Source organism: Typha angustifolia, chromosome 9 (genome assembly GCF_048772165.1).
Source record: "Typha angustifolia cultivar Huaian chromosome 9, ASM4877216v1, whole genome shotgun sequence".
Taxonomy (NCBI): Eukaryota; Viridiplantae; Streptophyta; class Magnoliopsida; order Poales; family Typhaceae; genus Typha; species Typha angustifolia.
In genome coordinates this window covers 6,407,402-6,433,095 of record NC_133247.1, presented here as the reverse complement: position 1 = coordinate 6,433,095, position 25,694 = coordinate 6,407,402, and the positions used below count along the sequence as shown (strand labels likewise).

The 25,694-nt window shown below is 36.8% G+C and overlaps 2 protein-coding genes across 9 annotated transcripts; both read right to left on the bottom strand.

Moving 5' to 3' along the window:
- Window positions 1-8,616: 8,616 nt before the first annotated feature.
- Window positions 8,617-13,724, bottom strand: LOC140766947 (probable inactive receptor kinase At5g58300). Of its 6 annotated transcripts, none has more exons than XM_073106659.1 (4): window positions 12,363-13,724; window positions 11,752-12,098; window positions 10,750-11,490; window positions 8,617-9,523 (listed from the first exon to the last, which is right to left on the bottom strand). In XM_073106659.1, the coding sequence occupies exons 2-4, from the start codon at window positions 12,023-12,025 to the stop codon at window positions 8,928-8,930; spliced, it is 1,611 nt and encodes a 536-aa protein (XP_072962760.1). In that variant the 5' UTR covers window positions 12,026-12,098; window positions 12,363-13,724; the 3' UTR covers window positions 8,617-8,927. The 6 variants fall into 6 exon arrangements, with proteins under 6 accessions (XP_072962760.1, XP_072962756.1, XP_072962755.1 ...); XM_073106655.1 differs by having other exon boundaries at window positions 10,750-12,098; window positions 12,363-12,679; window positions 13,458-13,724; XM_073106654.1 differs by having other exon boundaries at window positions 10,750-12,098; window positions 12,363-12,679; window positions 13,513-13,724.
- An 880-nt stretch (window positions 13,725-14,604) lies between these two features.
- LOC140767299 (phosphatidylinositol/phosphatidylcholine transfer protein SFH2-like) lies at window positions 14,605-21,956 on the bottom strand. 3 transcript variants are annotated; one of them, XM_073107154.1, is made up of 11 exons: window positions 21,639-21,956; window positions 21,483-21,511; window positions 20,162-20,245; window positions 19,992-20,045; window positions 19,484-19,561; window positions 17,773-17,826; window positions 15,759-15,818; window positions 15,586-15,681; window positions 15,350-15,451; window positions 15,171-15,251; window positions 14,605-15,044 (listed from the first exon to the last, which is right to left on the bottom strand). In XM_073107154.1, the coding sequence occupies exons 1-11, from the start codon at window positions 21,691-21,693 to the stop codon at window positions 14,844-14,846; spliced, it is 894 nt and encodes a 297-aa protein (XP_072963255.1). In that variant the 5' UTR covers window positions 21,694-21,956; the 3' UTR covers window positions 14,605-14,843. The 3 variants fall into 3 exon arrangements, 2 of the variants coding, with proteins under 2 accessions (XP_072963255.1, XP_072963256.1); XM_073107155.1 differs by having other exon boundaries at window positions 21,483-21,508; XR_012105559.1 differs by having other exon boundaries at window positions 14,977-15,044; window positions 15,171-15,268.
- Between the last annotated feature and the right edge of the window lie 3,738 nt (window positions 21,957-25,694).

Genomic DNA, 25,694 nt, shown 5'->3' with positions numbered 1-25,694 from the left:
GATATCTGAATCTCAATATATTAATGTTTTACTGATAGCTACGAAGGATTGAAATAACATCATGGGATCAACGCAATGGAGGTCGTCGACAGATGGTGGAAGGCCTATGGGGCGTGGGGAAAGATCTTAGGACGTGAAGGTTATGAGATGGTGTGGGCTAAGTTGGGATCGAGTTAGAGAAGAGGAAGGAGGAGGAGGTTGGCTCTCAAGGTCGAGAGGGAACGACTAGTCGTATATCTCATATGCCAACTTCTGGCGCATCACATTCCACAACGAACTCTTTAGTAAAGTTCGGTAAAGCTAGAATGGGCGTCATTGTTATTGCTATTTTTAGTTTCTCAAAGACTGTAGTGGCTTTATCGGTCCATCTAAAAAAATCCTTCTTCAGCAAAGAAATGAGAGGAGCAATGATCTTGTCACACCTAGTGATGAAGCAACGATAATACCCGATCAGCCCCAAGAATCCTCGCAATCTTGTGGTGGAAGTAGGGATCAGCCACGCAATCATGCATGCCACCTTTTAAGGATCCACCGCCACTCCATCCTATTATGATGATGTTACCTAAATACTCCACTTATGGTACTCCTCATAGGCACTAGGATTTCTTAATCTTCAACTGGTTTTGCTTCAATAAATTCAGCACATCCTTTGAATGTCGTTAATGCTCCATTTTAGTCCTACTATACACCAAAATGTCATCAAAGAATACTAAGACATACCTTCATAGTAGAGGTCAAAAAATATCATTCATAAGGCCTTGAAAAGTAGCTAGAGCATTGGTAAGACCAAAGGGCATCACCCGAAACTCATAGTGTTCATTCGGAGTCCTAATATAGTTTTGTACACATCCACTAGGTGAACTCTAATTTGATAATACCCAGCCCTCAAGTCAAGCTTGCTGAATATGGTCGCCCCTACAAACTCATCCAACAACTTCTCTATAATCGGAATGGGATACTGGTCCATGACCGTGATAGTGTTTAGTGCTTGGTAGTCGACAAAAAAATGCCATGTCCCGTCATTCTTTCGCACCAATAGCATGAGTAATGAGTAAGAGCTATGACTTGATTGTATGAAGCCTTGCTCCGACATCTCGACTACTATCTTGGAGATAATTTCCTTTTGTACATGTGAATATCGATATGGCCTCACGTTCGTTGGTGCAGCCCTAGGCACAATCTCAATGCGATGGTCCGTCGTTCGCATCGGTGGCAACTCCTGTGGCTCCTCAAACAGTCCAGAAAATTTATCTAATAAATTAGATAATTCATTATAGTACTTGGACTCGTTAGAGGATCATCTCCTGCTGGTCCTAACTAAAAAAGATAGACCAAATCACTCGCACAAGGCAGCCCCACCATCGGTTGCATTGCAAGAATCGGCGGAGACCGAACGCCATCAAGCCACACATCTTTGTTTCCTTACTTAAATTCCATCCACATTCTTTGAAAATTAAAAGTGATAGGTTCCAAGCTCTACAACAACTAAGTGCCAAAGATAATGTCCGCTTCTCGCAGCACTAACGAGTACAAGTCCACAATGATGTCGTGTCCTTGCACCTGTAAATTGACCCAGCGACACAAGCTCTTCGCCCGAAGCTTCATGTCATCTCCAATAGCAACGTCAAACCTCATGGTCGATTCACCATCCAAGCCCAACTTCTTCACTAACCTCTCGTCTAGAAAGTTGTATGTACTCCCGGAATCAATGAGAATGTGCACACAATGCTTTCTAACGAGTCCATCTACCCGTAATGTCCTCAGTGAGGAAGTACCCGAATATGCATGCATCGATATTTCAGCTTGGATATCTTCCTCTACGCCCTCCTCTACGGCCTCCTCATGGACCTCCTCTGAACACTCTCCATCATCAACAACCTCATCGTCCTCCTCGAGACCGTCGATGAGCATCACACTCCCGATCGACTTGGAACACCGATGATCGGGAGTGAAATATTTCATCGCATCGAGAGCAAAGACCCTTCGCTCTTCGCTCCTCCACCTAGGCAGGTGTGAGAGTTTGAACTGTGAGTCCTGTGCCTTTTCTAACACCGAAAGAGGGTCTCAAAGGTGCTCGTGCTCTAGTACTAGTTGCCACTGTCTTTAAACCCGCAGAATTTCCAACCAGCGTTCAAAACGTAAACTGCCCATCTTGGTTGCCCCAACTTCCTTTCACTGCCATGTTGAGAGCCTTGTGCTTTTACTCCATTCTCACGACCTTCTCAAAGGCCTCCTCAAAAGTGGTATGACAGAGAACATGAACATCCGTCTAAATCTTCTCCCACAACCCTAAAATGAATGTGCTTATCAATGTCAGTTCGGGCTAAGGTGGCACGTAACGACTACTAACTCTTTCAAATTTTGTTTAGTACTTGATGCGAACCGGGTCATATCGGATAACATCAAAAGGAGATTAGACTCAATGGATTGAGTCTAGTTATCTTATTTGTTTATTTGGTTTAGTTAGAAGGTTATGATTTTATTTAATTAGCTAAATCTAGTTCTGTGCAGTTTTAAAAAAATATTCGCAGAATATTCTATAAACGTCCAAATAATATCAAATTAGCCGGATAAGATTGCCAACCTCTAGATTCACAACTTTTGTATTTACAACTTCTCTAGATTCGGAATCTATCTATGGCGAAACAAAGGATTAATCCGAGAAAGATAAAAAAGGTTAATTTAGTTAGTTAGCTAGCTTTATTTTGTTATTTGAATTTTAAATAAATCGGATAATCCATATGTGGATCCATTTCGCTATGGATTTTTACTCCTATAAATAGGAGTGGACATGTATTGATAAGGAGGGAATTGAAATGGAATTGAATCATAGAGAGAAATCTGAGTTTAGCCAGTTAATATTCTCATCCTTATCTTTTTCAGATTAACCGTTGGATTGTCTTTTATCTTTATAGAAGTATATCTTAACCGTAAATCCCTTTTAAGCATCCAAATCCTAGCCACCTTCTACCTCCAGCAGCCACCCTGCTACACGGCCATCCACCACCACCCTTGGCCGTCCACCACCCTCCGACGACCGCCACAACATCAAAAATTACCATTCTGCCCTCCTTGACCTATTTCCACTATTTTATTTTTATTTTTTCATCTCGACCTTCAATTTAGGTGAAACTAGAGCCATTAGAATTCTATCTCAAGATTCTACCTCCACCTAAATTTTCATAATCATCCTACGGACAGATCATTCCAGATCTGGTCCATAACAGTACTCCAATACGATTGTCATCTAAACCATCTTGTTTAATGTGGCAGCAAAATCTTCATACGCCGCTATCCCAAATCTGTGTGTTATCCTCCTACAAAAGTTAGCCCAACTGGTAAATTCTCTACCACAAATAGCCGATCAATACCAATGCAATATCGTTCCTTGAAGGTGAAAACTTGCCATTTAGACCTTTGCTGTCTCTTGACAATTAAAATATTGTTTCACTTGAGACACCCAATCCGTCAGATCACTGCCTTGGAATTTTGGAAAGTCCAACCATGCGATTCTCTCCCTAATAACATTGTTGAGATCGCGAAAGATCCTTAGTTCAGATCTGAACATTTGTGCTTGTTGATCTCCTTCTTGATATCCTCGAGCACGCCCATCACCATTTCCGAAGGGATCAACATCATCCTCTAAGTGCCAATCCTCTTCATCGACGAAGCGCACCGGTGCCGCACGCCTCTTAGGTTCCACCACCACTAATCTTAGGTTGTGTATCGAAGGTGGGGAATGATGCGTAGGAATAGGTAAAAGAGAATCATTGACATTAACATGTCATACCTAGACCTGTGGGGTATCGATTCGGTGTGGTCCCATCGTTGGTCCTTCTTGAGGCACCAATCTTTTGAGGCACCAATCTTCGTCGATGAGATAACGAAGCCGATCGATTCATGATATATTCTTTTAAAGCATTATGATCATTCTATATTGTGTCCACCCTATGCAACAATGTTTGGAATATGCCTCTAAGTTCATCCGCCAAGCTCGTATTCACACCCATGGATGTTGGTTGACTCCGTCCTACCATGGTCGCCCCAAAGAAATCAACCTCATAGTTAAGGTGATCGTGGATTGAGTCTTCCCTTGTCGGTGTGTTCTTCATTGATCTCTTTGTTGATATCATCTTTCTTATTTCCACCATTAATGGAGGTCTAAAATTTGCCTACCTTTGATACCAAATGACATCCAAAGCCCTATTTTTGGGCATTCGAATATTATTTAGGATTTTTAGATAATTGCCTAGCTTTCAAATATGTGAAAAAGCAACGAACTTGGATTATTGATTATTGGAACTTGTTTTGCATCTAGGCCTGATCCAACTTCTCTCTTCTCCTTCCTCCCCCTCAAAATCCAACCCAAGCTCTCAACTATGGCTGAGGTTAATCCTCCTTTGCTTCTCCCTCCTCACTCCAACAACCAACTATACTTGGAAGCTCCCTTCTCCCACCTCATATTGTTCAAAGCACTAACCCAACCGCCAAAACCATCATCATCTCCCATAACCCAAACCACATAATCTACGTCATTGTTTCTTTCATAATGTTTGATCTACTGGCTTGATCGATAAGATTTCGATTGCGTTGAATTCCTAACTTCTAGAGGAACAACATATCTGAATCTTAGATCATTCCAACGATTGGATCAATCCCTCTTGCCTTCACAAGTTTTATATTGAGTTATGCCCAGATAAACAAATCGGATAGACGATCATCATCCTCTAGGGAAACCGTAACATAATGGTTCTTTTTGGTTCAAGTATTTGGGTGTCCATATCTTCCCTAACCGCTTATTAATCTGCAATCATGGGTATCTTCTCACTCGTATTAATTTGCGACCGGCAAGGTGGAAAAAAACCAACCTCACCCAGGCTGGTCGCCACACCCTTATAAATTTAGTCCTTAACACTATTCTAGTCCACCTTTTGTCTTCCTTGTGGACTCCCCTTATCGTGTTGGATAGGATTGCTAAGTTGGCCTGATTGTTCTTCTAGGCCAAAGGTTCTAGCCAGCATGGCCTCTGTCTCATGGGTTGGGACACGGCCCACCCTAAGATTCATGGTGAGCTCCTGTTTGGGACTTGTACCTCATGCGTATTTTATTGGTTACTAAGCAAGTCCTCCTGCTTAATGGTCACTATAGCTGCTGGGTTCAACTGGTCCAAGCTAAGTAAGGTCACGTCGACCCATGGGCCACCATACTTAAAACCTAAGCATGCTTATAGTTGGAAACTAGTTATTGAACCTTGGATCTCGTCTCTTCCTCTGGACAAGTGGTCGACTTTCATAAATGTCTCCACTTCCTCGCACACTTATAGAGTTGCCAATCTCATCAAAGATCGCACCTTGAATGAAAACTTGATTACCACATGTTTGGACCAAAACTCTGTGAAAAATTCCTCAAAATTTATATTCCGCTTTAGGGTGAGGATGACTATTGGATTTGGGCTCTGAAATCATTAGGCCTGACTACGACCAAGTTGGCTTACTATTATCTCAAGCATCATGAGCCAGCTCCTATGCTATCTTATAAAGGTTGGAAGGTACTTTGGAAGATGCGTGTTCCCTCTAAAATCAAACTATCTTGGTAGAAATTATGTTCGAACAGACTCCAAACCAAAATGGTACTAAGTCGGCTAGGACTGAGTTCCAATAAGGATTCCCAATTTGTTGTAGAGAGGACAAATCTAACTCTCAAAGCATCTCTAACCGATGCTCCATATTTGGAGCCCAAAATCTCCAAATATGAAGCTAATATGAAGCCAAGAGCCTAATGCACTCCAACGCATCGAGCTCCATATTTATTAAAATAATATTATCTATTTTAAATTACTTAATAGGTCCTCTTACTATTATTATTGTTTAATAAAAAATGTATGGTGGGAAAATTCTCATCGGGATCTTTAAAATAAGACTAATATCCAATAGTTTTAGAAGTAATTTTAAATTACTAATTTTTTAATTAAACGCATCAAAATTATATTACACGAAATAAACATCGAAATAAGTATAACATGTCATTAACTAAAAATATCAAAATTATATTACACAAAATAAGTAGAAATTAACATTTAATAATAAAAATAATAGATATTTAATGTATTTCATATTTGATGTATTTTATATCTATTGTATTTTAGTATTTAATATTTACATTGGGAAATAATTTGAGTAATTATATTTTAGGACACATTGATTTTAAATAATAAAATATTAGACTTATTTTTCTAAATAATAAAATATTTAAAACTTAAATTAACTCAAAAATAATTTAATATTAGATTCATTTTAAAGGTCTCGATGAGACCTTTCCAACAGTACTATTTTTGTTAAAAACTGATTAGTAAAACTAATTATATACTCAGTTTAACTAACTAGATTATTTAATAAAGAATACATATGAAATTAAAATTATTGAATGCAATACTTATTGGAAAAATTTAGAATTTTTAAAAACTTTTAAAAAATAGAACTAGGATCCATTTTTTTGGTGGGGCTCCAAATTTGGAGCCCTATTGTTGCTAGCTCTAAATTTGGAGCTAGCAATAGAGCCCACTTGGAGTTGCTTTCATATGTTCTTCACTTGCTTGTTCGCTTAGGCTTTCTAGAATGCTTTCAATGTACTTTGGCCTATTGGGCCGTAGGACCCAAACTGTGAGGACATATCCTAGCTCTTTGAGAAAACTTTGCTGCTTAGCTCTAACCATGATATGCTAATTCTGGTAATAAGTGTCTTTCTTTAGAAAATATGGGATTATCATAATAACCTTCTTTTTAACTCAATGAAAGAGCTGTCTAATTTAATCTAGGAAAGAACGCTATCTCTTGTTTATGAATATTTCGAGAATATGGCTCCTACATCGACGTCCTCTTCTCCTTCCCATTTCATTCGTTAGGAACCTCCCCTCCTAGCTTCCTCAAACTCAACACTAATGGCTCATATTGGGGTTCCAATGAGCCTGATGCAGTAGGCTAATAAGCTCTGATACCAATTTGATAAGATACGGTACCAAAAGATATGTTCTGATACCAAATTAATGGGTTCTTATACTAAAAGATAGGTTACAGAATAATTCTTTTAAGATCTAAATTTATTGCAGAAAGCAGTCCATACAACTGTAGAAAAATATTCGTCAAATATTCTCCTATAGTCAGAAAATTTCATAACTTCCTAATCTACAACTTTCGTATTTACGCCCTTCGCAGATTCGAACTCTAACGGGGACGAAAATATGGAATAACGTGGGTGATAGTGGTGGTGACGGGTGAAGTGGATGTTAGGGTTATGGATGGGTATGGAGATGAAGGTGGATTATCGATGTGATTAAGGGATATAGACGAAGAGAACGAAGTGATCGAGATCCCAAAGAAGAGGGGTGGCTCTATAATCGAGGGAGATTAGAAGTTAGGAGAAACCTTGCCAATAATAGAGGTGGAATGATGGTGAAATGAGAGAAGGGAGATTAAGGTAGATAGATGATAGAGAGGTAAGAAATCAATATTCCAATAGCATTCTAAATTTGGCTGCCATTCACATATATAGAGAGGCTAGCCAACAAGTCCTAAAATAATAAGTAACTCTAATTCTAGAAGATTCCCGCTGATCGTATTGGAACACACAAAAGGTGTTCTTTATATGTGTGAACGCGATGTAGGCGTTCGAATGCGTATTACGCGTTCTCTGTATTTGTGAACCTGATGCAGGTGTTCGCAAAGGCGTTCGTAAGGGCGTACAAACACGACCCTACCTGCGTTCGAACGCGACCTACAGAAATTTTATTTTAATGAAAATAAACAACTAATGCAATAAGAAAAGATCCTAACTAAGTGTACCATAGGCTTCATCCTACGCTCCCTACTAGGCTCCTCGATTATAGCTGGTAATCGCTGCGATCCTTAGAGAGGCCCTAGTGTGCATTCAACTCTGATAGGTCTCTCACCTCTAGATCGTGATAGACTCCCAACTCTTGGTCAACATCATTAGCAATATCCATCTAGCTCCCTAGTATATCTCCTCATCATCGACAAATGCAAACTTTTGGTATCTTCTTATCCTTTTTTATATGTAAACCATATCTACCACGAAGCCACAACGAACTAACTTGTAAACTCAAGTAGACATACGAGCTTTGGTATTACATGGGAAAGGTCCTACCCTCCCCTGTTGGTTTCTCTTTTGGTTGCTCACATTAGCAACACTCTTTGTAACTGTAGCAGTATCGGTAGAGGCGGAAAATGAAATGGGTGAGATTTGGTCATTTGGATCCAACACCACTGTAAACTGCATTAAGCATTAATACATATGGTTAAGAAGACTAATATCAAGGATGTCTTTTTTTTGTACAATAATAAAAATAAACATTAGGTTGAATGGCAAACATCTGTATGGTAGAATGTTACTAATACTAAGAATAAAAAGTAAGGGCATTTTCTTTTTCGCAAATGTTCCAACCTTTTAACACATATCATTCTAAGAATACTATGTATATGTGGAGGCATTTTTTACAATTGGTTGCAATAACAGAGAGAGGTGTCACAGAGGCAAGTTGAAGCTTAAGAGCGAAGCCTTCAGGTTTAACTGCAAGAGATCAGGAAAAATGGCTAAAATCACTGGTAATGTAACAGAAGAATGAATGCTAGATTTACTACAACAATCAAATACAAACACAAATAATACATTGGACAAACTTCACATGCGGAAGGTTAACTGGAAGAAATCAAGAAGAATGGCTGAAATCACTGACAATGTAACAGAAGAATGAAAACCATATTTACTACAATAACAATCAAATCCTAACACAGTAATACACTGGACAAACTCCACATGCTTTTTGCCTGTGAACTCAGCAGAAGCAAATTTCTCACTCGCAAAAGTTAGCTACTGCACGTGACCTTGATGTTAGAATGTTCTTGTCCTTTCAACTACACTGAGGATGGTCTATTCCCAGAGTCGGAATTCCGGAACTCTTCAATCATACTAATCACGTCTTCCATTTTAGGCCGTTGATCTGGTGTTTTTGCAATGCATGCCATGGCAATCTGAAGCATCTGGACCAATTCCTCCTCCGTGTTCTGATGCCTCGTCAGCTCCGCATCAAAAACTTCACCAGTCCACTCTTCTCGAACCATAGACTGAACCCATCTAGGTAAATCTGCTACATCATCACGCCCTGGGGATAGAAGAGGAGCTTTGCCAGTGAGCATTTCAAGAAGTAGAACGCCAAAACTATAAACATCAGACTTCTGAGTGTGTTTTCGAGATTCAATGACTTCAGGTGCGCGATATCCCAAGGCAACCCTTGAGGGAGTTGCAATGGTGTTCATAAGTGGGCTGATGCCGAATTCAGAGACACAAGCATCAAGATCTTGGCTGATAAGGATATTGGAGGATTTAATGTTGCCATGAGTGAGTTTTCCACCCACTTCTGCGTGAATATGTGCTATGCCACGAGCTACTCCAAGGGCAATCTTGACTCTGGAGTCCCAGTCCAAAAAGGTTTTTTCAGCATCTCTATTTCCTGTACATTGTATTTCAAGAAGGAAAACAAAAAGGCATGATAAATCAATACTAAGATTTAGTCTCTAATTCACTGACTTGGTTAAAAAGAATAGACTAGGAAACATGGTTTATCTGACTGGACAAGTATATGCACATCATCGGAAAAGTGGATAAGTTGTTCTCTAGTAGAAAAGAAGTATATTTTGAAGGAACATTGATTTGAAGAGGACTACAAATAAACTATAATGTTACACACTTACATCCCAATATTAAATCTCTTAACTAGAGGGCTCATCATTCCGAGGAATGATGTCACTTTGGTTTATATGGGAAAGCTATTTGTGGATCAACTATTCAAGTTGTGATGGTTTCTCCATCAGAAAAACATTGAGTCTGGATCCTTTTTGTTAGTATATAAAATATATAAACCACCGTTTTCTAATAATTTTTAGAGTAGTTGACGAGTTAATATGGTATCAAAGTTAGAGATTATAGATTCAAATCCTGTCATGCCTACTCTACTTATTTAAATTAATTTACTTCTTGAGCTCATCAAAATGTTTTAGCTCAGAAGTGAGGGAGAATGTTAAAAATATAAAATATAAAAACCACCGTTCTCTAAACTGTTAGATAATGATAGTTTTAGAGAACGGTGAATTTTATATTTTATATTCTAACACTTTAGTATGAGCTTCCATGTCTAAATTACTTTCCACTGAATTTTACGAATTTCAAAATTGCAGAACATTATTAGCCTATACACAATCTTCAGTTAAATATATGTAATTGTCATCTAAATCAAAATGACTAAAAGCACAATCAAGCAGTGCAAGATTATGTTCTCTACCTTTCCAAATGCAGTTTTCTATTCAGATTTCAGATCAAATCGTGAGAAGTAATATACAATAAAGTCTGGACAAAGTCTAATCAGATTGGATATTGCTAGTTGAGGTATCTTACCAGAAAGTATGGCCATCAGAGTTCCCATCTTGGCAACCACCTTAAGCTCAGATGCTACATGATTCCTTGGTTGCATGCAATTGTTTTCTAAAACCTTGGCTGTTGTTATGTATTGTCAAATTTTGCAACTTCTTTGACTACTTCATGTAGCAAAGAATTTTCTTTATAACTTCAATTACTTTGTATTTCTTAAGTCCAAGTAGTGGTATTCGTTGTAGTAGTTAATTACAGATACTATCAGTTAAAATGCTTAACTAATTAAAGAAAGAACTAAGAGGAGCATACCATGCAAGAGGGAAGAAAAACTTCCAGAAGGCACATAGTCATAGACGAGAAGCTTCTCATCCTTGGAGTAGTAATAAGCACGAAGGGATAAGACATTTTGATGCTGACCTACCCTTCCTATCGCCTCCATTTGTTGTTCAAACTCTCTCTTTCCTACCCCAACCTCTTTTAACCTCTTCACAACCACGATTGTACCATCTTCAAGAACAGCCTTATATGTAGTTCCACTACTCCCTTTTCCAAGGACTTCTGCTGAAGCTCTCAACAAATCTTCTAAGTCAAAATTATAAGGACAGCCATCAAAGAATGTCATCTTATTTTTCTCAGCTTCTTGTACACTACTGCTGAAGTCCTCTATGCGTTTCTCCGTCCTTCCACCAGCAATAACTTTACCTTTTGATACTGCACTTTCTTCCCGCTCTCTCCTCTTCAAGATGCAGATCAAAACCATAATTACCAATATAAACAGTAGGGTTGCTCCACCAGCAGCAATCGCAATTATAACACGTGTACTCAATTTTTTCCAAAAGCTTCTTTTGGACGTTGGGAGGAAGGGAACTTCTGGAGAAGGTGAAGGAGAAACTCCAGGGCATTGTGGCAGAGGTGGTCCACAGAGAAAAGGATTCCCCAGGAAGGAACCAATTTGGAACTTTTGGATGGAAAGTGGTATTGGGCCACTGAAGTTGTTGTAGCTCAAGTTCAAGTGCCTTAACTTGGGTAGACGAAGGTCGGGGATGAGTCCTGAGAGAGAGTTGTTCTCAAGATATAATGCAGTAAGATGAGTAAGATTTTGAATGGTCAATGGAATTCCTCCAATGAAAGAATTATAGGAGAGGTCAAGGAAACTAAGATTAGAAGAGAGAGAACTTGGTATTAGTCCTGATAAATTGTTGTGCTGAAGGTAGAGTGAGTGCAGAGAAGGAAGTGAGGATACATCAGGAGGGAGATCTACAGTTAGGCGATTAGATCGAAGACTTAAGATTTGGAGGGAATCAAGCTTACCAAGTGTGTCTGCAGGAATAGGGCCAAGTAGCCCAACACCTGGAAGCCGTAGGATATGTACATGACTTTGATCTGGTGTACAAGTGACCCCAACCCAAGAAGAGCAAACAGCAGTAACTGAGCTCCAATTGAGTTTCCGGCCATGAGGGAGCAAGGCAGCAAATGTGAGAAGAGCTTTCTTATCAGAATTTAGGTCGGCTTTGACTGCAGAAAGGAGGAAGCATGTCAGAAGAAGTATAGATGGAACTGATGAAAAGAACACAAGGTGAACCATGTCAACTTCATAGGAATGGCTAATGGAAAATGCAGTATGGTTTCAAAAGTTCAATTCGGCAGATCCTTTGCCCCTGTTACAGTAGAAGAAAACACAGAAATAGTGAGAGGATGCTCTCAAACATATATATCCAAGAAAAAAACACTTAGCACAAATTCTGGGTAATGGTTTGCTTCATTCAATAGTCTCAGAAGAAGCAAGAACTGGTGGCTGCACAAAAGTACAGGTCCTACTATAAAAGAAAGATATTATAAATAGGCAATATTTGTAGCTACTTCAAACAATTTCATTCCCTTTTGAATATAAAGTATGATGAATATTTATGAAACAAATATACCTTAATACATTAAAAGTAGGTAGGTGATTGGCTAACCATTGGGGGATCGTCAAGTGCTGGTTGTGATATAATCTAAGTAGAGGACGTCTCAACTGCTAAGTGGAGCACTCCCCTCACAAAGAATTAAGAACACATGCATGGCTGGTCGCCTGTTCTTTCCCTCACCTAAGCTAATCCTCAGCTACAAAGGGACTACTGTATCTTTCAATTGGAAAAGAAAATTGTCTCAACTTTCTTTTGCCAAAGGTGAAGGAGCAAAGCAAAATCATCTCATCTTCTTAACAAAGTGAACTGCTGGAGACCTGCTCTCAGAGGAACTGACAAGAGCAAAGGCAAAAGTAAAAGCTCCAAGAGAACTTCACACCAAGAAGATTTAAATGATAATTTGCTATACAACCTAAAGTGGAGCAGAATTAAAAGTATACATATAACAAACTACCCTGAGACCATAATAAAGTAAAAGAAGAAGTACGAACAAAGAAGAGATAGGAATCGTGGACCAAGAGATGTAGGGACTTCACAATTAATGGTTGGTGTAACATGGGCCAGCCAAGCGCATGATAGACTCACGCACTAAAAAGGCATTCAGAAATTACCATAGGCATCAAAGGGATAACTTGTTTGTATTACTTTAGGAAAGAAAACAAAGACCAATTAGTTCTACTCTGATCTAAAGAGGAGGAGTCCGTCTTCAAAGACTCTCCATTCTAGCACTGGTAAGTCCTCAAGAATCTGAAACAAAATGGCAATCTTCTATTAAACAACTTCTGATGAAACCAACCAATTATCCACCACTAAATACCAAAAAGTTAACACTTATTTAAGAACACACAGACTACTTTAACAATTGGAAGTAACCCAAGTGGAGAGCTTACAAAATCCAATCTTTAATCAAGATAATTCAGGAAAAAGACTCAAACTCTCAGAATCCCTCAACCGAGTCAGAAATACAGCAATTGAAACGAATAAAACGAGACTTCACGAACTAATCGAAACCCAAAGCTCCAAATCCTCCAATGCTGCCGAAACCAGGGGCGGAGCTTACAAAACAAAACAAAATGCCGAATAATAGATTGGTTCATCTAAAAATATCACCTTTAAAGTTCTGGATCCAGCATTAGTACAGGGGAAAGTGGAATTTGGAAAGTACCATTAGATCTCTCACAGGATTTCTTTCAAGGAGCCACCTTTGGAGCAACCCAGAAGCCCAAAGTAGGAAGAAGAGCTCGTCTCGCCCTTGGCATTCGATTTCACCTCGAAATCCACGATCCAGCTCCCGAGGTCGGGCTATTAACTCGCTGAGTCCATTGCAGCTGGAATTTGGTGCCCTTCTCACTATCAGTGTAATCGTGTGAGTGGAGGACGATGAGATTTGAGTTTTAATTGCGCGATCCGATAACGGACTCAGCTGAATCCGCCTACCCGATCCGAATCTGACCTAATTAGGGCGTAAACGAGCAGAGCTTGAGTGAGCCTGAAGCTGCTCAGGTTCGAGCCTGAATATCTGTCCAGCCTCAGCTCATTTACTTTCGAGCCTTCTGATTCGAGTTGAGCTGACCTCGAGCAATAAATAAGCACAATTCAAGGCTATTTTAACCAACGCCTTAATTCAAGCCTAATTTGAGCTCGATTATTAAACAAGCCCAATTCAAGCTCAATTACTCAAGCCCATCAAGCTTGAATTAAGCTTGAACTAAATAAATATGAAAATGGGATAAGATGTTAGGGTTTGTGTTTAGTTGTCTAGGACTAGAAAGAAATATGATTTATACATAGTATAAATTAATAAAACATATTAATAATTTTAAGTCTTAACAAGTCATGAACTATGCTTAAGTGAGCCGGCTTGTGCTCAGGCTCCGCTCAAAATAATTAATTTCAAGCTTAAATACTTATTCAGTCTCAGCTCCTTTAATTTTAATCTAAGCCTTACAGAAGCCGAACCAGAGTTGCTAGCTGATTGTGACTGGCCCACGTTGTAAAAGTTCTTAAGAAAATTATATATTAAACCCAACAGTTTCATAATTGTTAATACCCACTTATCTTTCTTTTTTTTTTCAGAATTTACATTTCGAGCTCCATATCTTAAATGTCATTTGATATACTTCCACTAAATTTGTTAATGAAGGTTGTTTCAAATTTCATTTCAGGAAAATACCCTCTCATATTTTCTTCTTAGAGAGATAGGACAGGATCTTTTAGAAAAAAGATATAATAATATTTATATTCTTCCATTGATACATTTCGTTAGCCTTCCAATAGCAAGGACATTGCAATCTATTAAAAAAGAAAATGGTCCTGCTTTGCAATAGAAATGGGTTTAATCTGGAAACTGCCAAATGGGAAATAAAATAGAATCATCTGCAAAGACATCCATTTCGTCTAGATTGCAACTCCTCCTATGTACAATACAGCACAATTACTTAATACCTATGAGATTTGAAAAATGTTACATGAGCTCCATACCATTTTCATACTTTCTCATATATTACAGAGGGCAAGAGAGGCTTGCATTGGAGAATTGTAAGCACTCGCTACGGCTTGCTGCTTGATGTAATTGTACATTTGCTGGTGGAAAGAGTGGTCCAAAGAGAAGCAGTCATCAGCTTCATTAGGTGAATTCTGAGATGGCTGAGAACTCTCTCTTTTACAGAAATGGGGAAGAGACGCATAATCCATAACCTATGTAATGCAACCAACGACGACAATTATCATACAACAGATAGATGGCCTTTGAGGGTGACAATTGCATTTTATAAAAAAAAAAAAAAAATTTAAATGTTCTTTAGAATCTTAAAGCATTTTTACCTTCAACAATTCATCTCTTCCACAACCTTTCAAGACGAGCACTTTTCTCCTTGTCCTTTCATGTAGAAGAGGCTTCACAACCTGGAACACCAATTTGACTGAAACATTATCAGAAGTCTGGAACAAAATCTATAACCAAGATGGATGGCGTATAAACTTAGTTAGTGATGCGTATTTACCTTCCAGCATGTCGAAAATATATATGGAGCATTAACTATGTAATAAGTCTGAGTCTTCTCTGGGTAATTCAAGTCATCAACAGTAGCTAAGGCAGTTGCCAACTGCAATTAATAGCCATGGTAATAAAGGTCATGGTTCAGGTGTGAAAGTTTTAAAGCAGTTGTATACAAAAGATAGAACTTGAATAAAAGAATTAGTTGAATGTCTTTCATTATCATAATATCCAAGGGTGTACCTTTATTTGGTTCAGGGATGAAAGTTTTAAAGCAGTCATATCCAAGACTTTCAAGCAGTTGCTTATTTGTCGCCCATACTTCTTCGTAGCGTTAGGCTAAGAAAAGAAGCAAGTAAATAAGAAAAGAAAGAACAATAACTTAAATTACTTCAAGCGTGCAGATGATCACTCACCAAAACTACACGATCTCGGTATTCATTAATCTGAATGTGTGATCGCACGTAGTAGTTAACCTAAATAAAGAAATAAGTTACTAGAATTGGACAAAGTTATACTGATAGATGCTCATGTTTATATATTAGGCGATACTTCTTTACACTTTATGAATAAGATAATGAATATAAAATGTGAGTAGTTGCCTATTTATTTTGCAAACATTTGCAGAAAATGTATGTTTCTCACGCAAGTAAAATGTGCTTGATCTTGGATTCCAGTATTAGGCATTTAATGCTGCTTAGATAGGCATTTGGCAATTATTATACCACTTTATGCAGGAGCAAGGCAAATTCTTCAACAACAATCCACACATTTCAGTATATTGATCTACTAGATAAGCACATCAAAATTGAAGGAAATTTTTGGTGTTAACTTTTTCATCCACATTGAACAAACAAGATATCAAAACATGATTATGCTAATCTTTCTTTAATCACATTTGTTTCACTCATCTCTTATCCATTCTTGAAACCTGCTTAACTCATCCTGTTTATGGAATGTCCTTACTAGATAGATCAGGCTCACTATTTATTTTATATAAAAACTTTTGGAACTAACACAATAAATACAAGCTGTAGAGATGACAAACATTATGCATTACAGTTTTCTAGTGCATCGATTAGGGTCCATATAACTCATGATGATTATGATTAAACTTTCCCATATACTAATGAATCTTAAATATGATCTATCAATTAGCTAGTACCAAGCCAAAAACAGACGTACCCTTTTCTGGCCTATGATTGGCAGTGTTCTAGAAAGTGACTGCCCTAACCTGTCATGAAAACAGCCACCATGCGCCAGTCCGCTCTTTCCCACCCCCACAAAGATAGTGTGGCAGTGAGAAGACAAAACCGATTTGGCAGCTGCCATGGCCCCTGCTTTTTAGTTTTTCAAAAACTGCCAATGGTATGCCAAAATAATAGACGGCCTTTTTTGGCTTGGTTAGTTGATAGATCATATTTAAGTTTGTTGAGAACTATTACTAAGAGAAAAACATAAGAAAGACTTGTATCTACTTCGGCAAAGGATCAAAACACACGGTGCATGCATATGAATATACATAACATCCTCTACTCCTTGCGATAAAATTATGTTGCCAAAACACATATATTAATGAAAATAATACAATACCAACTACAACCAAAACTTACCCCTTCATTTTAGCATCCTAATTCAGTCTGATCTGCAAAATTAGTTTCTTTTCTTTTTAATTGGTAGAACCAGAATAACGAGAGCATTTTTGGAGGACCATTTGATTCTAGGGATGTTAGATCCATGTTATAGAAGTACTTATGAATTTTTATAGAGTAGAAAATAGAGCATGTAACTTCAGAATCCAGAAATGTGGCACTTCACTTCTATGAGAGTTTATGATTCATCTACTCTGTCCACAACAACAAAGCTCGATTTATGTTTTCCCTGAAGCATGTTAACATTCAGCATGCGTATTATGCAAATGTTATTGAATGTCAAACAAAATACTTCTAACTAATAAAATATTTCACTCACAAAAGACATTTTTACCATCATTAAGCCTAAGCTATGGAAGGACATAGCTTATTATGCAGATAAGTGCATGCAAAATATCATTTAACCTTAGAGAACATAAGGATCCTGATGACAATTTGATCTTAAAATACCAACAAGTAGTTCTTGCAACAAGGAAATCAAGGTACCATGAAAAAATACAGCTCAAATTTGGTGAATAGAAAGACTGGAAATGCAACATATTATTTAAGAACTATTTTACATACTGATTTTGTTGGAAATGATGCCTTAGGAGGTGTATGGAAACAGGATCATTAGTTTTTCATAAATAAGAGAATACAAATTATTGGAGAGTAGCAAAAGCTTTTGCTACAAATCATTTACTTGGACATCAAACTATTGTTCTTCATAAGTTGACTCAACAATACAAAAGGTAAGCAAACCTAAAAATGAAAGGACTACAAGCTATAACAAACTTACGGGTACTTTGCTTAATGTACTGAATCCAACACCCACAGCAAATACAGGAAGTCCCTGTCAGAGAAAAAAAGAAACGAACATTATCACTCACACAAGAAACTTGTCTTGACATAATCAAACTCTGTACTAATTAAGGGTTGCATTACTGCGGCACAAATCCCTTTCTTGAAGCAGTCGGCATGGATCAGAGCACACTTGCACCCTTATCAATTGTAATACTCATGCCTGTAGCTGTTGCAGCGAGATTAACTGTGGCAGCAATGAAGGAAAGAGGATCATGGAGCCAAGTTACAGTAGATTGAGGCAATCAAGAACTAACCTTAGTGAGTACAAGATAGGTGTGAGTGAAACAAATGGGTGGTAAGAGGTAACTAGTGTAGCAGAAGAACCAGGGAGAAATATAGAAGCACCATGTTGAATTTACACATGAGAAAGGAAGAGCCTAATGAAGAGGTTTAGGTTATAGTCGGCTGACCCAGCTTAAGTCTATGCACAAGCAAAATTTGCATGGATTTATGCTCTCTTTTAGCAGAATCAAGTATAGGTTATTATGATCAGAATAATTTCTGTCAGGATTAAAACTAAACTCAATCTGAAGCTACAAGCATATAACTGTCAAGGTTAGTAGAAAATAAGATAATGAGATGCATTACTTAGTTAAATCTATCCTCATCTCAATAATGACATGATATTTCTAGATTATGATAAGGGTAGAGGAACATTGAGATCTACAAGTAGGATCATTGATCCTGCAAAGAATCATCGTCACCAGTATTAGTAACTGTTTATGCAATTTTGTAGAAAAATTAGTCAATATATATGGGTATAGAAACTAAAGCTTACTAACAGTTCCTAAATGCAAAGTGAAACAAGGCACACTTTATTACAGTCGAACTGGAACTCTAGCAACGGGAAATACTATGTGTATCATTAGAAAATTAAGAATAGGACAGCCTTATGGAAGATCCAAAACATTTATCACATCCTACTACAGATTAAGTACCACAAAACCAACAAAAATAAAACTAGCTGTTAGTACGATACATCTATATGTTGAGATTTGTTACGTAGAAGAATCCAAACTACTAAAATTTAACTTACATATATTTAAATAAATTATCATAATACTATATTCGTATCATAAAATTTCTGAATTTTGTCCACGATGATAGGTTAGAAATCTTGCAAAAATGTAACCCTCTATTTTTATTTTATTTTTATTTTTTTACCTTTTTTCAGGATTGTAGATCTCTCTTAGACAAGATGATTCTTGGATGTTGAATATGTACACCAATGTTTGAATTGTGGTTACAACTTATCAAACATTATTATTCTACTTTGTTTCTTTTTTACTATTTCAATTGTTAATATCGGTTTCTTTTCTAGCAGTTATGATTGATTGACTCAGAATCTCAAAGAAAGATAATCCCCTCGCATAGGAAATACAGTAACTAAAAACCACAATATCTGCTTAGATTCAACAAGCAATGCATGCATTTTTCTCAGTAATTGTCAGGTACTCCAAGTCTCCCATATGCATACCAATTTATGGGTTAGAGGTAAATGGTTGCATTATAAATCAGTTTAATATATCCATCTACCGAGATGATGATTTAATTGATAACATAGCAAAATAATCAACAGAACAAAATTGTATTAGCTATGGAAAATGCAAACTTAATTTTAACTGTAGATAATGGATGATGTATACCTCCTTTGAGTATCCTGACAATCCAACAAGCTGTGAAGCACGTATTGTTCTGTATAAATCTGTTGGCATAATAGGTTTCTGCAATGAAGAGTCGATGCCAGTAGAAGTTTAGAACAGCATCTCTGAATCGTACAAAGCATTTGGGAAGCAAATAATGACAGAACTAGTGTAATAGATAGACTGGTAATTTTTCTACTCTCTACATGATGTAGAAAATGCGATAGCTGTAGATAGCATGAAAGTTGACATACTCTCTGTTAATCACTATGCTATGCCATTTTTGTCTTTACTTCTTGGAAGTTCTTTTCTTTAATAATTTGAAACAATTTTAATTAGCAATAATGACAACATGTGGCTAATCCAGATAAATTTGATGGAAAATATCAAGATTAGGACTGGCTAACAGCAGATAGTAAGATAAGAATTGTTCCTTTTAACACTGGAAATAGAACTTTAATATAGTGCAATTAGTATCATAAAGTGGACCATTTTCACTAGGATTGCTGACCTCCAATATATTGTCGATCTCATTTTCAATCCTCCAATGCAAACAATCAACCAGCTGCACCAAAAATGAGATTATTAACCAAAAACTTGCAATGATAATTATAATTACTAGGTTCCTGTTTCATAAAAAAAAAAAAGAACCAAATACAAGTAGAAATTTTGCAGGCTTACCATTTTATAAGCTTTACGGACATTCCACTCCCTAGCCTTCAGAAAGCGCATCAACGCTTCTGTTGGATAGCCTTGGTGCATATTCTGCAATTGGATGAGCAGTCAGAATTAGGAAGCATACTTTCTTTGTGGCAGACTATCTCTGCAGACAAAATATGGATGTTCAGAGAAAAATGGACGAAGATACTGCGAGCACAACCATATCCAAAATGCATGAGAAGCTGAAGAGCCGTGTGCCATTGTTCGGTAACTTTGGTTATAACAAAATCATGATGCAAAAATAAATCTTGAATTCATGTGGCTGTTCTTAGCTCCATGTCACAAAATTTAAAAAAATAAATTAGGGAAATTTATATTTTAACACTCATTCTTTTGATTTATTATGTTTCAGACCTTGCTTTTTGATCACATCCAAAAATGAACCCTCTGTTTCTATTAAACAAACAGACATTAGCTTACCTGACGTCAACTTAACTGAGTATGAGAAATGTCAAACATGTGCTCTCTTTTTATGATCACCCTAGCATTTTTATACACACAATAATATATCGATTGCTTAACAAGGTATGCTAACCCTACTTTTTCTCTTCCTAAACATGGAAATAAAGGCAGGTTGTATATTACTAATGATTAAAGGGTATTTTGAGTCTTTGACCATTCTAATATTTCACTCTGAAGGTCGACAGAATATTATCCTTTTGTTATTTTACCGTCCCCAACTGTGGTTTAGACTTTTAAATTTAGGGGTTATTTGAACATAACAACCAAGACAAAGGGATTGTTTCGCATACGAAAACATAATAGTCCAAAAATAGGGTGTTGTAGGCTAATGTCCCTAAAAATCATTACTTCTATGTCAACAAAGACATTGATGAATCCTGAAAAACTTGGCAAATATAAGGTTCTGTACATAATGACACCTTGCAACCTGCAAAGTTACCAGAGAAGAAAAAGAAGAGAAAGGCACATTGTGTTAAGCCAATTACAGTTCCACAATGAGGATCCTCATACTGCATGAGAAGTAATATATTTGTTAGACAATCTTTGCAGCCCCTCTGGGCGACAACCCATGAAACTCGCCAAACTATTTCAACACAGATCCATTAGATCTGTTAAGAGTATAAAAGATAAAAACAACCATCCTCAAATGGAAGATCTATAACGACCTCTACAAGAACCATAAGATTCAAACGAACTTATAGCACAGAATTGAACTATAAGATCCACTTACAACCTCTACAAGAACTATTAACAAAAGAACTGCATCAAAATCTAAAGTCACCCAAAAAGAAGAACAATGATTAAGATTCCAGGTTCTTACCTGAAATGTTCTCTTCAGCGGCTCCTCTACTGGAACAGTCCAACCAAAAAGCGAACAAGAACAGATGGAAAAAAGAAAACCAGTAAATTTAAAAACCTACCAAAGTCTAGATGCTAAAAACCGGAAAATATGTGAAATTACTGATAAGATCAAGACCTTCATCTATCAGCATAGCCAGCTGCTCAATGGCGTCCTCGGAGGCGATTCCCATTGTCCCGGAGCCGATTCTAATGCGAGATAGAGCTAAACCTAGAGATAGTTTAAGAAATTCGGTTGGATTTAGAGTTTCGGATCGTATCAAAAGATCAAAACGGCATTCCCAAGAGGTCTCTTAATTAGATCTCTACATTGGCGTCTCTAGCTTACTCTGATCCTCATCTTTATATAGTCTACACAAGGAGGGAAAAGAAATAATTTAATCAAATTTAAACTTTAAAATAAGGTGGAAAGATTGAAAGCATTATCTTGAAATTATAAAAAAAAATATTAAATCTATCTCATTGTTGCAATTCTTCTTCTCATGAGATATTTTTTGGTCTTTTCCAATACAAAAACAACATGCGCGATGCGTCTCAACCTTATCACGAAAAACCACCGACCTTTTCCAAATTTATGAATCAAGTCCCTCCTTCTTTGAAAATATTTGCAAATTACCACCTCTTCTTAGGTCATAAGAAATATACTAAGCATATTTTTTGCTTTTACAAAAATATTTTTATTAACATTATATATTATGTCTTTTACATTTTCGTCAAATAAACAAATAATAGATAGCAAAATGTACAGCTTACCTACCACAGCGCAATATTGGAGAAAACTAGTTTTAGCACCGTGGTAGATAACTAGTTGACTTAAAAATTTATTTTGTTAGAATAATAACTTTTTTTATCATTCAAAAGTTCATAAAGCCTAGTTTAGACTTCAAGCTGTGTGTGTCGCCAAACTATTACTTCGATCTAAACGTCGCTGTAATATTGCTCCAAGCCACTACAAACCGCTAAACTATTTTCTCCGTAATAATTACTTGGGATTGAATTCGGATCATATGACCTTCTTAATCATGAAGAATATACCTAGTAAGAAATCATAGGAGAAGGTATCTAGCAACTCTTCTAAGTTGGTTAATATAGTTGGTTAATATTAATACTATATATATAAACCTCTTGAGAAGTTATTTTGTAAAAAATAAAAATAAATAAAAAACATCACATTAGGAGGTAATCTTTTACAAATACATTTATGAAAGGAAGAGTCAATTTATAAATATCTAAATGGGAGGATTTCCACAAGAAATCCAAAACATAGGCAGTTGTTTACACAAAAAATAAAATAAAAAATAAAAATAAAAATCTTGTTTTCAACTTCTAGATAGTTTCCTGATAATGTTGTATGTCTAGACATATCTAACTTATCAGAGATATCCTAGCTTTGCTGTATTTAAACTTGCAATCTTATCTTAGAGCTACAAAAATCATTTAATAGTATGAATACGACTTTAGATATCTAATAATTGATTCTAATATAGTTTCACAACTGGAAACTCTATAAGAAATAATTGATTATTACATTTCAAGTATTTTTTTTCCCCCTCATAATAAGTAAACGACTAATAATTAAATATTGAGAATACCTTGGGATATTCTAAGTTGACATGGCTCGCCAAAAATTATAATGAAAACATATACACGAGACGTGGTTATAACAATTATCTTGTGAGTAAAATATACATCTTGTGACATATTTTATCAAAAATAAATATAAATAAATCAGTTGCGTGTGATATGATAGAAAGTAAGAACGCTCAACAGTTGGCTTCCCTTCTTCCTATTCCTTGACCCACGACTTACGCTTCAATCCTAGCTTCAATTAAAAAAAAAAAGTAAATACCTTTAAAAATTATAATATTAATCCAACGGCTATGATAGTCAGTTTTCATACCCGGTACCAGTTTCTCGGTATCGGTTCCAAAACCACATTACGTAAGAAAAAGAGTATATTAGTTAAGAAGATTAATTACGTGTGCCTAACTTCCCAATTTTCTTGTTATACCTAGATCTTCATCAAATTGATTGATGAAGAATTAATTCTATTGCACGGAAGAAACCCTCTAAAATAAAATATAGAGAAATTTATTAAAACCATAGTATGTTTTGTCTTCGTCATCGTGTAATTAATATATTTAGAAAAGCAGTCCATTTTTCTTTTTTCTTTTCTTTTTTTTTTCTCTTTTTTCTTAGTTGTTTTGTTGAGCTTCATCTCTTATTAGCTCAAGAATTAATTTTTCCAGTTGAGAATGTCATATCTTTGATAATTTAAAGAGAAAAAAATTTAGGTATATGTCGTATAAATGTTTTCAGGTTCTCATCCCACGATCTCAGTTGAATTGGTATGCCATTAATTTCCCATTTCACTTAAAAAAAGTTATATCTGATTTTAAATAAGCTCTAATTATGGCATTTTGCACCTAAATGCCATTTTGTTATGGTAATGACAATATTGACCTCTTGGGTTTTAAAAGAGCAATTCAACTAAATACGGACATCTTTTACTCATTTAGCCGTGACGAAGTGAAAAAAATTATTACATCCTAATTTGTTATAAATAGCAAGTGCCAAACTAACAATAGTTACCTACGTCTCATTCTTCTTCTTAATATGGTACGAACCAATCTAATTCGATCAGCAACGATTTTAGACTCGATGAAGTACGTAACTTCCAAAAGAATCTACGAACGATCTAACCAATGGATCCTCCTGAATTTTGGATATGTTGTTGCTCTTGGACAGAGCTTAAATCTTAAGATATCGACCAGATAGTGGCCAAAGGTCAATTAAATCCTAGCTTGCTAGCCCACCAATGGCTAGATAGATACTAGATCTAGTTTTTAGTATGAAATGGGAGAAATTATTATAGAAGAGGAAGGTTAGAAGCTGGAAGAGACCGACCAAAGACTTGGGCAATGGAAGAAAGGAGGTGGGAGAGGGCGCTAATGGCTAGAGACAAGTAGAAGATGAGATAAAGGCTAAAGCCAATTCTAATATCATCATAAGACTCCAATTTGGATTTCCTCCACATATATATAGAGGCTCACCTTAAGAACTCCTCAACTAAGTTAAACAACTCTAAACAACCCTAACAAATTATTAAAAACTCACACTTTCGCAGCGATGCGTTCGAACATGCCCGATCGCGTTCGAACGTGGAATTTCTGTTCTCTATCAATGCGAACGTTGTGCAGGCGTTCGAACGGCTCGATTCCGTTCGAACGTGCTATTTGCATTCTCTGCTTTTACAAACATGATGCAGGCGTTCGCACCCCTCCCCCCCGTTCCCGTATTCAAACGGGCCCCGGCAAAAAGATGATTTTATTGCTTCTAACAAACTCAACTAGATAAATAGACTCATTCCAATGAACCTAATGTCATGCGTAGAGCCAATATGGATCAAATCGTATCACAATATGATTCTCATGAAACCTACCTACTCTTCTGCTCGCCCATTCTTTTCCATCTTCTTCTATCATTCTATTACATAGCAATTGAAATGTTTTTCATCTCAATAATATTATTTGACAACCCTAAAAGATAATTTTAAGCTTTGATCTCTCCTTTTCTCTTCCTTATTTCTCCAATTCCATCAATGGGCATCATTCCTCTACTCCTCCATAATGATGGAAAGGCATGCTCTAAGGATAGGAAGCTCACACACATAGGAGGAATATAGTATTTGTAAAGCATTGCAACTACCTATGCAAATAACGTACGAATAATTCAAAGAGTATTTGAAGAGCATTTTATGTTTGGGATGCGGAGTGACATACAAGTGGACATTTAAGTGCTTCACCCTAGGACTTTGGAGAAAGTCTTTGAGGTTGTTATACTAATAGAGAAGAAGCATCGAGCCCCAAAGTAAGACAAAGCCACCTTGGTCCGATTGAGATAGCCATTACCCATCTTAGCCGACTACGATAGTCGGGAGCTCAGTTGCAGGTCTGAAGCTAGCACCAGCCTATCCAGGGATGACAGCACCCCTACATACATCCTCTAATGTGAGGGGAGGTCTATGGTATGTTATTCGATCTCTTACACCTGCATAGGTGAAGGAACGTAGAGCAAAAGACATTTGCTTTCGATACGATAAATGCTTCACACCTGATCATCCGTGTGAGAAGACGATAGGGAGCGTTATGTTGATTGATGGCCATGATGATGC